The following is a 12,404-nucleotide window of genomic DNA, read 5'->3' on the forward strand; positions in this document are numbered from 1 at the left end:
CTTCCTTCCTCAGTAACCTCCGCTCCCAGAATCTTTGACACCGACCCCCACCGGGGACCCACTAACCATACCCGTTTTGTCGCATTAACCCATAACGTTACGTTAGAATTACGTCCATGCCATTCCCGCGTCACTCACGTCACGTCAGTCCTTTTTGGTTTTCTGTGTCGTTTCGCTTCCGCAGTTGTGTATGATTTGTGAGAGGAAGCTTCGTGTGTCATGGAGCGTTAAGCCGAAAGATCCATTGAAGGAGATCGACTGGAAAGGCATTGATGGTGAATCTTAGAAGGATTTCAATTCAGGTACATAGAAGCGACTTCAGAAGAAAATAAGGCAAATTTTCTGACTTCTATTTTTCTTCCTAGAGAATCCATACCCTCACGATTGCCTTCTGTGGAGCATGTATAGCTGGCGGAGGTGGTGCCTCTTGAAGACATGGGTTAACAAGAAAGTTAGAGGTATGCCCTAGAATTCTGTGATTAATTTATCGACTTTGAACTCTCTAACCTTTTAAACCCTAAACCTGTTCAGTGAAACGGCTTCGTTTCAAGTGAAATGAAGCGTTTCAAGTGAAACGATGCGTTTCATTTAACAAAACCCAGAGATGAGGTCATACTCATATGGCTCATAGAATTTACAAGCCCAATAGGTTTTATTGCAATAGGCCCATAATATAATTGATGTACTCAAATAGAGCCAATTGGGCTCATCATAATCCCTTGTTGAGTGTCGGAGTGTCCACATTAAAGCCCATTGGGCTCATCATCCAACTCTGTTCATTTTGGGCCTATCTAGTTTTGGGCCTGTTGCACCATTTTCACATAATAATTGTGTGGGTGCAAAAAACAAATATGGGAAAGTAAAGTATGTGAAAATTAATTAATTAATTTTGGTCGTTGTGTTGGTGACCAATTAGTTGGAATAATTTTGTGATCAGTGTCCCTATCTCTCCCAATAAAAGACAAACAACCCACATTTTTTTACATATTAATTGAAGGCTTTTCGTCAATCCCCACTGCGCACTTAGTGGGCACCACCTCAGTTTCTTTTTGTCCACCTCTTGTCGGTTTCATGACTCAACTTTCCACTCTCATTCTCAGCACCTTGTTTGATCGTTAACAACAAACAAACAAATAACATGAAGTGATAGAAATCCAGTAAAAAGCATTACAATCATCTCAGTCAGTAGTTGATGTGTCATTCTCTGGTTCAATAACAAAGTTTTGTGGGCCCATACACTGACATCAATCAAGGGACAAGATCTACTACTAGGATAACTGAAATGTTTTTTACTAGGATCCCTAACATTTTTGAACAAATAAATCCATAAATATATATATATCCTAATTGATCTTATTTCCTTGATACTAATTAATTTAGGGAAATGCTATCTAGTGTTCTTAGGGCATTGAATAAATTATATGAAGGTGTTTTAGAGTGTGGAAAAAAAATGTGTTTAAGTTTAAAAAAATTAAGTAAAAGAGTGTTCATCACACATGATATATTGTGATGAATCATTTAACCGTTAGGGCACTCTAATTTATTATCCTTTAATTTTTCTTGAAATGCAAATGTGTGGTTAGATTCAAACACCATCGGTATTGTAAATATTTTTACTAAATACAGTGTTAATATTTTATCTCACATCGGATTGGTATAATCCAACTAATCGAGTACTAGATCCTCAGTCCCTCTCTCACAACAAACGCATTTTCTGGGTCTAAAAACCAATGGTGACATTCTAAAAATAACAAAGTCGTGTGGACCTTTGGCTCATAACGAACAATATTGATTTTTTGTCTTTAGGTTGTATTTTTTGATATTGAAACTTAATCTAATAATACGTTTATAATTTTTGTACATAACTTGAACTTTTTAATCTCCATTAGTGTATATATTCATGAATCTTCATGCTCTATTGTCTTCACAATAGAGATCTCTATTTTGAATAAAAAGTGTGTAAAAGAAGGTAAATTACTATGACTAGATAGGTACTATATATTTCCATGAGCGTGTGTGACAATGCAAGGAAAGGTAAGATTGATTATTTTGGAAGCAAAGAATATATAGGCAGATGAAAAAAATCTACTTTATGGAAGACCATATTTTGACAATTCAATCACAAATGTTAAATTACTTATTTAATTCTCAACTTTTGAAAAAATTCTAACAAAACCCAACCTCTCATCCATCCATCCATATATATATATATATAATTAACAAGAAAATCAAGAATTGCTCCCTCCCTTATGAAGGTCAAAAAGAGAAAACCCACCAAGATGTGGTTCACACACTCATAATTCCATCCACAATGAATTTAAAAAGTTTGCAATTAAACTATTCACAGGAAATCAGACAAGAATTCGCACACCCCACAAAAAAACTTGATAGTTGCATTATAGTCAAAACAAACACACCTCTCTCTCTCTCTCTCTCTCTCTCTAGTGATATATCCAGCACATAAAGCTAACTAGCCAACACTTTCTTCCCCCACTAAGAGAAGCTGCAGACAAAAGGAGGTGAAGTTACCATATACTTATTCTCTCCTGTTCTTTCTTGTGATCTCTAGCTTGTGCTCAGTTTCTGTTGTCCTAATAATATTTGCTTGGATTTGTTTTCTCTTTCTTTCCTCAGAATTTATGGATCAGTGGCCACAGGTAGGGTTTCCAGATTGTATACATGGATGTGATCCCACTTGTTTGTTCATTATTTCAAAGATTTGCATGCATAATTAATGTTTATATATTCTGCTTTATCTGAACTAATTAATGTTTTTGAAAAGATAGTACTGTAATTAGTTTGTTCTTGAAATGAAAAAGCTATATACATATACATATATATATATATATCCACTTTTTTTTTTCCCCTTTCTAAGCCTTTTTGGTTATGTATGAGAAATGATAAAGGAAAAGAATGACAAAACAAAAAAGGTATTAGCTTGTTATGATCATTTATTCATTCCTTTTAGGGTTTCTGAATATGTCACTTCTTTTTCTTTCATTTTCCATTCAAAAGCTTACTTTGTTTTGTTCCTCTATATATATATATACATAGTTTAGGCTCTTGTAATGTTCTCCTTTTGATTAATTTTACAGGGTATTAAAGTACTGGTGAAGCCAATGGAGGAGGAGCTAGCATCATCTAATAATTATAATCCATCTTGCACAAGGAGTAATATCTTGGAGATGAGAAAACCAAGCCCTCAACAGCAATTGAATTGTCCAAGGTGTAACTCAACCAACACTAAATTCTGTTACTACAACAACTACAGTCTCACTCAACCAAGATACTTCTGCAAGACTTGCAGAAGGTACTGGACTGAAGGAGGTTCTTTGAGAAATGTTCCGGTCGGTGGTGGCTCGAGAAAGAACAAGAGATTATCATCATCAATTTCAGCTTCTTCTAATCCTAAGCTACCTGATCATCATCATCATCATCATCTAAACCAACCAAACTTATCAAAATTTGTTTCTCAAAACCCTAACAGCAATAATCAAGGCCAAGATCTCAATCTTGCCTTCCCTGGTTCTTTACAGGAGAGTACTCATCATATGCCAAATTCTGCTTCTTCCTCTTCTTCTGTGGAGCTGCTTAGAACAGCTGGGAACACCTTTGTTCCGACGACACCGATGCCGGATTCTTACTCACTCATGTACCCATCTGGAATTTTATTTCCTCTGCAAGGTCATCATCACCTGAAACCTAGTCTTGGAATCAATAGGACTAATAATATTAATGGGGTCCAGCAGGAGATAAATAATGGAGGAAGGGTTTTCTTCCCTTTTGAGCTTTCAAGCAGTAACACAACGACAGAAGCTGATCATCAAAATAAGGGAAGAGGAAGTTCAACCACTGGATATAATTGGACTGGCATGATAAATGGAGGCTCATCATGGTAGAAAAATCCTGAGTTGCAATCTAGAATTCTTGAGGTAAGGCTGCTTGCATCAAAACCTTCTGGGTTTTCACTTGATATATATATATTTTATTTCTACTTGTTGAATTCAGAGCTAACTGATAGGGAAAATAGGGCACAAATTGCTTCTTAATTTGCTTTATATTCTCCTCTTCTTTATATCTCTCAGTCTCTGGACATTAATGTAAAGAGTTTGGAAGAGTCAGTCCTGTATTCATAGTTAGATTTCTTCTATCAGAACTAGCAGAGGCACAAGTACTGTGGCGTATGTGTCTCCAAAGTGCTTCAGTATATATATATATATATATATATATATATGACCAATACTATTTTGTGGGTTAGCTTGCCTGAACAGTTTATATCATGGAGAATTAAGGCTTAAAGTTGTCTGTCTTTTGTTCTTGTGTTTGCTACTCCAAATGATGGTCTTAGTTTCTTCTCTATATCCATAGTTGCTGTGATGTACAGCTAGTGTTAACTTATTCTTCATGTATATCCATCCCTTAAATGGTATTAATTTATGTTTTACAACAATCTAGATTCTAGACAGATAGATTATCTCAAATTTGATTATTCTAGTGTCAACTTCAATAGAATTCTGATTTTGGCTCTACATGGGATCTTTCTTGGAAGGTCAAATTTTGAGTAAATAAATAATTAAGGGTAAGAAGGAACAAATTCTACTTAGAAAATCCAAGTTAATTTACCTGCCCCAACCAAATACTTACCTAATATTTCTTTTTTAATTCCCTCATCTACCAATTAAGGATCATTACGACCTCAAGTTTCTCAAATGTTGTTCTCTTATTCAAATTGAAGCCACAAGAAAAAGTTAAAGAAAACAATTCTAAACCCCTTGAGAACTCAAGTCTGTGATCACAATTAACCTCAAAACTGTGTAAACACTCTGAATTTGTTTAAAACTAACCACTAAGATAAAGATGTATATGACCCAATCCAATCAGCAGAAGCCAACAAATACACTTGAATGTTAACTTTGTGCTTAACAGTTTAAACAAGATCAGGAACAAAGAAAACAACCAAAAGAAAAAATAAATAAATTATCTCTACTGTAGAAAGATATATATGTAACTCTTTTTCTACTGTACAGAGGCAACAGAATACACTTACTTTCTCCATTACAGAAAAAGGCAGCCCCCTAAAGGGCAGTAAGCACAAACAGTAAACTAGAGACATCCCTCAGGTGCCGACTTATCCACAAAGCTAAACCAATCCTTCAGCAGAAAAGATAAAAATTATACAGTCATTTGCACATGCTTCTTCTCCTTCTCTATCTCTACAAACTCAGAAGAAGTAATGCAAGAAGAGGCAGAAACATAGAATTGACACCGGCATATGTTCTCTGTTTCAGTTTAGATAGTGAATATCATACATTTTTACAGCTTTTTGACAAATCATTGCACAATAAAAAGAGAGAAGAAATTAAATTCACAATGTCAATAGACAACCAAGAGCCTATGGCAGAGTATAAATACATGTCCTTCATCTAATCCACTACTTGACCAGATGTACTTACATGGGTCATGAATGAAACCAGAAAGAGAGAGAAATGATACAACTTTGTAAATAAGACACGCAGAATGTTCAATTCATCAATGTCAGTAAATGATTATTAAGCCATACTACAATTCTAATTTAACTAAGCTTGAAGACAAGGGAGAATAGGGTATCACCCTATGAGTGGTGGTCTGTTAGCGGCCACATCGTCCACAGCTTCTTGTTCAACATGGCCTGCCCAACCCAGGTTCACTGCCAAGTCTTCCGCTGCCACCTTGATCACATCAGTCCGAACACCTATATCAGTAGCATACCTGCTCAAGCAATACATACCAGCTGTAACAGTAGCAACACCGACAGGACTTGGCATTAGAAGTGTCAGAGGAGAAGAAAGAATGGCAGCCAATGGAGCACCAATAACAGAAGAAGCTTGACCACTTCTTCCTACCCCTAGCCTGTCCATTATCAAAAGACCCGTTTTGCAGTACAGTGCAAAATCCTCACAGTTGTTCTGGAAGACATCATAGTTGCCGAATCCGTTTTGAAGAAGATACATTGCTCTGTGAATGACTGCGTCTGGCGGGTCGGATGCTGCAATGGTGCCTGTGCCCCCACGTACTCTTGAAAGGAAAACCGATGGAGTTACCCCATATTCAAAACAATGAAGGGATCCCTTTCCAAGGAAGCAGTCCAGGCATGACATAACTACCCCACTATTAGGTTGCCTGAATCCACAGTCAGGAAAAGTTGGACAGCTTGAAATTGTATCGTACAAGTCAGAAGACATATCAGAGCTTGAATTCGCATGTTGCCTGGGCGTAAAATGAACCACCTTGCTTCCGCCAAGATATATACCTGCGTGGTTATATAGCCATTCCAACTTGTGTTCTAAGTCCCATCATGGGAGAAAAAAACAACAAAAACCTGAGATTTTTTCGTTTCCAGGCAAGGGTGTATCCATAAACTAAATAAACACAACAAAATGTGAAAACAATAGCAACTCCTTTCATTCACCAAAAAGTGCCTCATTTCCAATTTTGTCTGCCCCAAATCATGTGTTGGGTGCAAAAATACAAATTATACAGGTATTGTTAAATATCCAATTTAGCTCATCTTCTCTTCCACATTGAAATAGAGGAGGATTAAAAAGAAAATGAAAACCTTACTTTAAAAAGAAAATGAAAACATCAAATTGAGCTTTTACTTTCCCCCAAAAAAAAAAAAACTAAAGCTCATCCAAGGCTGTTTGTACCCCTTCAACTAAAAAAACAATAAATGTGCAAATTATTATTATTCCCGTTCTTCAAACTCAGAGAGTATCTGATTTCCTTTTTTACTGTGTCCTCAAATTTGTGTTTGATATCATGAGGTCGATATTTTTTACTTTCCTACGTCACCCATAATTCGTCCTTCTTTTTCAGTAGTATGGTGTGTCATCTATGTAGTTGCCAAAAATCGTGTAGTAATTTTCCCCTACAATCTACACTTGATATAATGTGTACTTTGGAATTTCAATACTGCACATAGCCACATATGATGTATCTAGCCATTGTCAAATTGCCTTGTCAAAAAGGAAATTGTTGATGGGATGGAACCAAGGAGGAGTAACAAATAAATTACAGCTCCAATTGTACCATATCATCTATGTTGCACATTAAAGGAGTACATAACAAGCACAAATCTTAGAAAAAGTTGATGAGAATTAATGGAAACAGTTTTGAAGTCATGTATAACCAAATGCTCAGAAATCCAAATGGCCAATCACATTAGAATTTTGACATCAGAAAAGCATAAGTATAAAAATGCGATAAACCTAAACAAGTTTATAATTTATCCCTCCCTATGTCACAAACAACAAGAAAACTTTTTTTTTAGGTTAAGTTCATCACCAAAAACTATTGAGGTCTGACTGCCATGACTGTAAAGACCTAATCTAACAGCTGCAGAGGCTCCATCTTGTAAATTATGAGAAGTACACTATTTAACATAAAAATCCTGAAATTTCATATTATGTAAATCTTGAGCCAGAAATAAGAATGTAAAAGGGAAAATATACATATAAACCCATAAATTGAATTACACAAACAATAAACTCAGTATGCAGCTATCTTTCTTCTTTGATAATTGATATGAAGAAATAAATCATCTTGATGTGTAGTAAGACAAGTAGCATTTCGATGAACAGATTGACAAAAAGATGAAATTTAATTTATTTATTTTTTAAAAAAAAGATGCAATGCAATCCCTAAATTAAATTATACACGAAAAACCCATACCGAAAACCCAACTTTCCTCTTCGATAAGATAAAACCCAGAAACGAAAATTACAGGAGGAAACCTCAATGCGAATCAATACGTACGGGTAGACGACCAGCATTTCGCAATCAAAGTAGACGACCATAAGCAGATCTAGAGAGAGAGAGAGAGAGATTACCGTGATGAGAATAAGCAAATATGGCTCTATAAGTGTAGATGTGATCTCCAGCCTTGATTTCACTTCTCTCCACCTTGTTGGTCAGCAGACCCATCTCCTCTGCTTGGGTTTCTAGTCTCCCTTCCCTCGAGTCCCTCACTCTACCCAAATAACACGCACATTAAAATTGCCATGATGGTTTACTTGTTTTCATGGAAATGTATCATTGGCTGCCTTTGGAATCCGGTAAACAACCTTTACGAATAGATTCATGTATATAATTTGAGAAGGAAAAAAAAAATATTCACATATATATAATTTTGTTCTTGGATCAATATTATTTAGAGGTGTATGTAGCTAACTTGTCCTTAACAACCACAATTATGTAAAGGGGAAAAAAAAACCCACTATTTATTGCACTCATAGGTATTGGTGGCAATTATATGCATGCCTTTTGTTTTTTTTAAACCGATTTTGACATAATACAAATTTGTCTTTTGAACATTGGATACGAATAGGTCTAAGTCTCGACCGCCAAAATCCATATAGTTTGACTCTAGAGATATTCACCAATTATATTACCACTCAAATGATTAATTATATGCATGCATACCTTGGAACAAATTCACCCTTTTTTTTGTTATGGACCCATTTTGATGTATGAAGTATATAAGAAATAGTGTGATTGGTGCCTAAAAATGTTGTGTGATGAGTAGGGGGTGCACTAATATTTAGGCCACCTCCATTGATATACCATGCTCCACTCTCACACAACTTCTCATTTCCTATCATTACTTCTCATTTCCTATCATTTTTAAGCCGGCTCAACTGATATGATACACTCTCCTATCGCACAACTTCTTATTTCCTAGAACTTTTAAGTCATAGTCATTATTTAAGGGAAAATTCTTTGGTCCAACCCCCAAATCCGAAGCGAGTGTTTGTTTCTTCCCTGAAATTTCCTTGCGAATCACACGACAAAACCCACACAGTCTCCACAAGAAAACGACCTCACACAGTGCTACTCGATCGATCCGAGGCATTCAACACGCAAAATCATATAAAGAAATCTTCTTCAAAGTCACCATCAATTCAATTAAATAAACGAACAATTCCCTGCCGCGCGAACGCAACCGAGAACAGTTGAATTGTTTCTAGAGTCGGTCGATTTCTTCAGATCCCAAAAACATTTCTTCTGCTAAAAGAACAGTCTATAAATACTGGACAAGAATGAAACCATTCGAAACACAGAGTCTTATAGATTTCAATATCCAGTTCAGTCACAAATGCTAGTGCTATTTGAGAAAGTCCTTACTCCAACGGATATTAACAAAAGACTAGCATTCCCCACTAGATGCTTGGCCTCTTTTGCAAGTTCGGTACTCGATCAAGAAGCTTATGCTGCGGGATTGAAGGTTAAGGATCACACCTTCCACTGCATAACTAGGAAGAAAGGCTGCAAGAACCAGTTTTCTCAAAAGGGTGGATTAAGTATGTTCGCCGGAAAAATCTCCAAATTGGGGGAAAAGTTTGCTTGGCAAAGCGATGTCATTGATTTTCAACGTTAGTTTAAAAATTGATGGAAAAAAAAAACTGTCCATTTTGATGTATTAAATAGTGTGTGATTGCAGGTTATTGATTTTCAGCGTTAGTTTAAAATTTGTGGAAAGAAAAAAAAAAAAAAATCTCGTAAACATTCAGGTAATGGTCTTCCATATGCAGCTCGTTTACAGTTACAGGCACAGCTCACATCACAGAATTGGACAAACATAAATTTTAAACCAAATAACGCAGACACGAATCCAATCCAGGATGATTCAAAACAATAAACCCACATTCAGCCAAATATAGGCCATCGGTAGGATGTATTATTATTTAGTACGGATCAGAGTTCCCATTCCACAAGATGAACAACAGAAAACCAATAAGTCCCACATCAAATGAAAAGCCATACACATAAATAATCCACCCAGAAGAGCATTCAAAATTTCTACATTTATTGCAGCAAAGTATGTTAGTATGATGACTCAGCCAGAAGCAGTTTTCCTTTGCTGGAAAACGACTGCATATATAGGAACGCCAACACCAATGCTGAAGGCAGCCAAGACAGCAAGAGGCATCTTTACCTTCTGATATTTCATCCTGTCCAAGTTGTACATGTGCTTTGCATGGAGGTAGAAAGGTTCATCATGGCCATGCGCATGTCCTCCTCCCATTCTCATCCCACTTGAATGGATCTCTCTTTTCACTGTCAAAAGACAAAAGCAGAAATTGCCAATTATAGGTAAGATAAAACGCATCTTGACACCATTGAAAGTAAGTTCAAAATAAAATGAGAACATAATTAGGTAGGAAAAAAAACCACCTAATGTAAACAAGATATTTGCTCAATAAAAGTGCAAGTCCCTCACAACCTAGGCGCATATCACATCTTCATATGGTATCATGAAAATTTATGCAAGAGGAAACAATCACAGCAGGAAGCTTAAAATATCGATCACTCTAGCATATCATATCAAATGATTAGTTCCATTGAATAATGACAAATAGGTAGTAAATGTAAACTTGATCGAATTTTTATTACTCATAGACAATTATCAAAAATTAAGTCATACAGTAAAGTAGTAGCAACACAAAAACATAAAGAATATTGAAAAAATTAGCAAAAAAAACAAAACTTGCAAACAAGAAGAAACCACCAATTCCCCAAAGGTGGTTTTCGTACCAATCAAAATAAAACATCTGTCATTATTAATGGCGATGGTGTAATAAACAAGGACACACACCATGCACATTGAAAATATGCACAAATTTTCAGCATCAGAAGCTCCTCACCTTAACTGAAAGAATCCTATTTGCCATCCGATGCCTAATTCTACACCCGTAACAATGAAACAACATCTACCATCACACGACGAAAGGATATTTTATTGCAAAACAGTCCATGATCACCAAGCAAATGAAAAGGTTGGTGTGTGTTTGGGCTTTGGAGGACATACTGCCAAAGGTTATATACACAAACATTTGCCGACGAAGCAATAGATGCAAACACTCCAAAGGCTTGATCCAATCATTTCTTACTCATGTTTCAGAGGACAGGCATCGGTAGCAGAACATCATTGATGTATTATAAGAGAAGATTTTAAGAAAATTAGTTTTTGTTTTGTAACTTGTCACGAGTAAGATAAATGAGAGAGTAATGTTATTCCTTATTATACATATGCACATCACATCACAAAATCACGAAGTTGTAAACACATATGATTAGATGCACAAGCTAGAAACAGCCCCTAAAAGAATATGAATAACTGCTTGCAGTTACACGGAACTTGTTTCAACGACCAGAAGAAATAGTGTTCCTCAAAATACATGAACTGAAATAAAACACAGCGAACAATTATATAACTGAGCTTAGAGACTACAACACTCAAATTATTTCTCAAATTAACACCCAACTCTTATTTTTAAAATTTTTTGAGTAGACTAACCCATGAAAACTATGACTACTTCACGGTCCAAACTCCCATATACCTTATGAGTGATTAGAAACTGTTGAGACATTCACATAAAAGCTGGTCTCTCTAACCTACCCATTGCCAGGCACTAATCATGGAATACACCAACATGCTGAAGTTAAAACAACTTTCGGACTTAGAAGACCACTAAATAGGTCCAGCTAGTCACATACATAATTGGACTTCTCAAAATATTTTTGTTATTTTACTTCTACATTTAACTCTCTATGAGATACCTGCTCTGATCTCACCTTGTGCCAGATCTTGCAAACAACAGAATTACAACCCTAATTGGAAACACATCAGCCAAATATTCTCCTACCGGACCACTTGACTTGTGGACCTTCTAGTATCAGACAGAAACTCAAATTAGCTTCTACAGATGATTCAATTTTGAAATGAAAAAAGCCCGTCGAAATAGCAAAACCTAAAAAGGTGCCGATTCTATAAATCCGAAAAACATAGAAACTGTATCCACAAACACGGACAAGTTAAAAACCGCGTCATCTAAATCTTATCATCAATGGAATTAACTATAACCCAATAATATATCAGCAATCAGATCAACATAAACCATTAAAAATCAGAAATTAAGGTTTTCTCACTTTCTGGGTTTCATTTTTCAACTCCTCAACAACCCAACAGACAAACACCATTGTAAAGGAAACTCAAAATTCATGTTGCGGAGGACTGACCTGGAGTCGAAAGAAGCGATTTAGAGGTAGTTAGTAACCTTGAAGCAGATCTAAGTCCATTGTTCAACGCCATCGATCTGTTTTTGCAGATTGAAGAGAAATCGAAGCAAACAACACACCGGAAGTCTGAATGAATGAGCCCTAAAATGTAAGCCAAATATATGGTCTCTGACTCTCTGTTCTGTGTTGTGGGTCTGAAAGTATTGCAAGGTGCATGGCCCTCGGCCCATTTTTTAGGCCCAACGGCATAATTTTGTTTGGAAAGCTTTAGTAACACCTCAAAGTTTGTTAAGTATACCCCGACTTTGTATGTTCTTTAACCTATGCTATTTACACCCCACCCTTAC

General features: G+C 36.1%; 3 protein-coding genes across 5 annotated transcripts; 1 reads left to right on the forward strand and 2 right to left on the reverse strand.

The window, feature by feature from the left end:
• The first annotated feature begins 325 nt into the window (after positions 1 to 325).
• On the forward strand, positions 326 to 4,309 carry LOC119984038 (dof zinc finger protein DOF3.7-like). Of its 3 annotated transcripts, XM_038827790.1 has the most exons (3): positions 2,398 to 2,519; positions 2,635 to 2,657; positions 3,096 to 4,309. In XM_038827790.1, exons 2-3 carry the CDS (start codon positions 2,640 to 2,642, stop codon positions 3,897 to 3,899), a joined length of 822 nt encoding a protein of 273 aa, XP_038683718.1. In that variant the 5' UTR covers positions 2,398 to 2,519; positions 2,635 to 2,639; the 3' UTR covers positions 3,900 to 4,309. The 3 variants fall into 3 exon arrangements, with proteins under 3 accessions (XP_038683719.1, XP_038683720.1, XP_038683718.1); XM_038827791.1 differs by lacking the exons at positions 2,398 to 2,519; positions 2,635 to 2,657 and adding an exon at positions 326 to 458 and having other exon boundaries at positions 3,096 to 4,306; XM_038827792.1 differs by lacking the exon at positions 2,635 to 2,657 and having other exon boundaries at positions 2,382 to 2,519.
• A 1,011-nt stretch (positions 4,310 to 5,320) lies between these two features.
• On the reverse strand, positions 5,321 to 8,219 carry LOC119983524. Its single transcript, XM_038827185.1, has 2 exons — positions 7,869 to 8,219; positions 5,321 to 6,289 (listed from the first exon to the last, which is right to left on the reverse strand). Exons 1-2 carry the CDS (start codon positions 7,960 to 7,962, stop codon positions 5,607 to 5,609), a joined length of 777 nt encoding a protein of 258 aa, XP_038683113.1. The 5' UTR covers positions 7,963 to 8,219; the 3' UTR covers positions 5,321 to 5,606.
• A 1,441-nt stretch (positions 8,220 to 9,660) lies between these two features.
• Positions 9,661 to 12,216, reverse strand: LOC119983584. The gene is made up of 2 exons (XM_038827260.1): positions 12,058 to 12,216; positions 9,661 to 10,095 (listed from the first exon to the last, which is right to left on the reverse strand). The coding sequence occupies exons 1-2, from the start codon at positions 12,128 to 12,130 to the stop codon at positions 9,875 to 9,877; spliced, it is 294 nt and encodes a 97-aa protein (XP_038683188.1). The 5' UTR covers positions 12,131 to 12,216; the 3' UTR covers positions 9,661 to 9,874.
• Positions 12,217 to 12,404: the final 188 nt, after the last annotated feature.

The sequence above is a fragment of the Tripterygium wilfordii genome, chromosome 18 (genome assembly GCF_013401445.1).
Source record: "Tripterygium wilfordii isolate XIE 37 chromosome 18, ASM1340144v1, whole genome shotgun sequence".
In the NCBI taxonomy this organism is placed as follows: Eukaryota; Viridiplantae; Streptophyta; class Magnoliopsida; order Celastrales; family Celastraceae; genus Tripterygium; species Tripterygium wilfordii.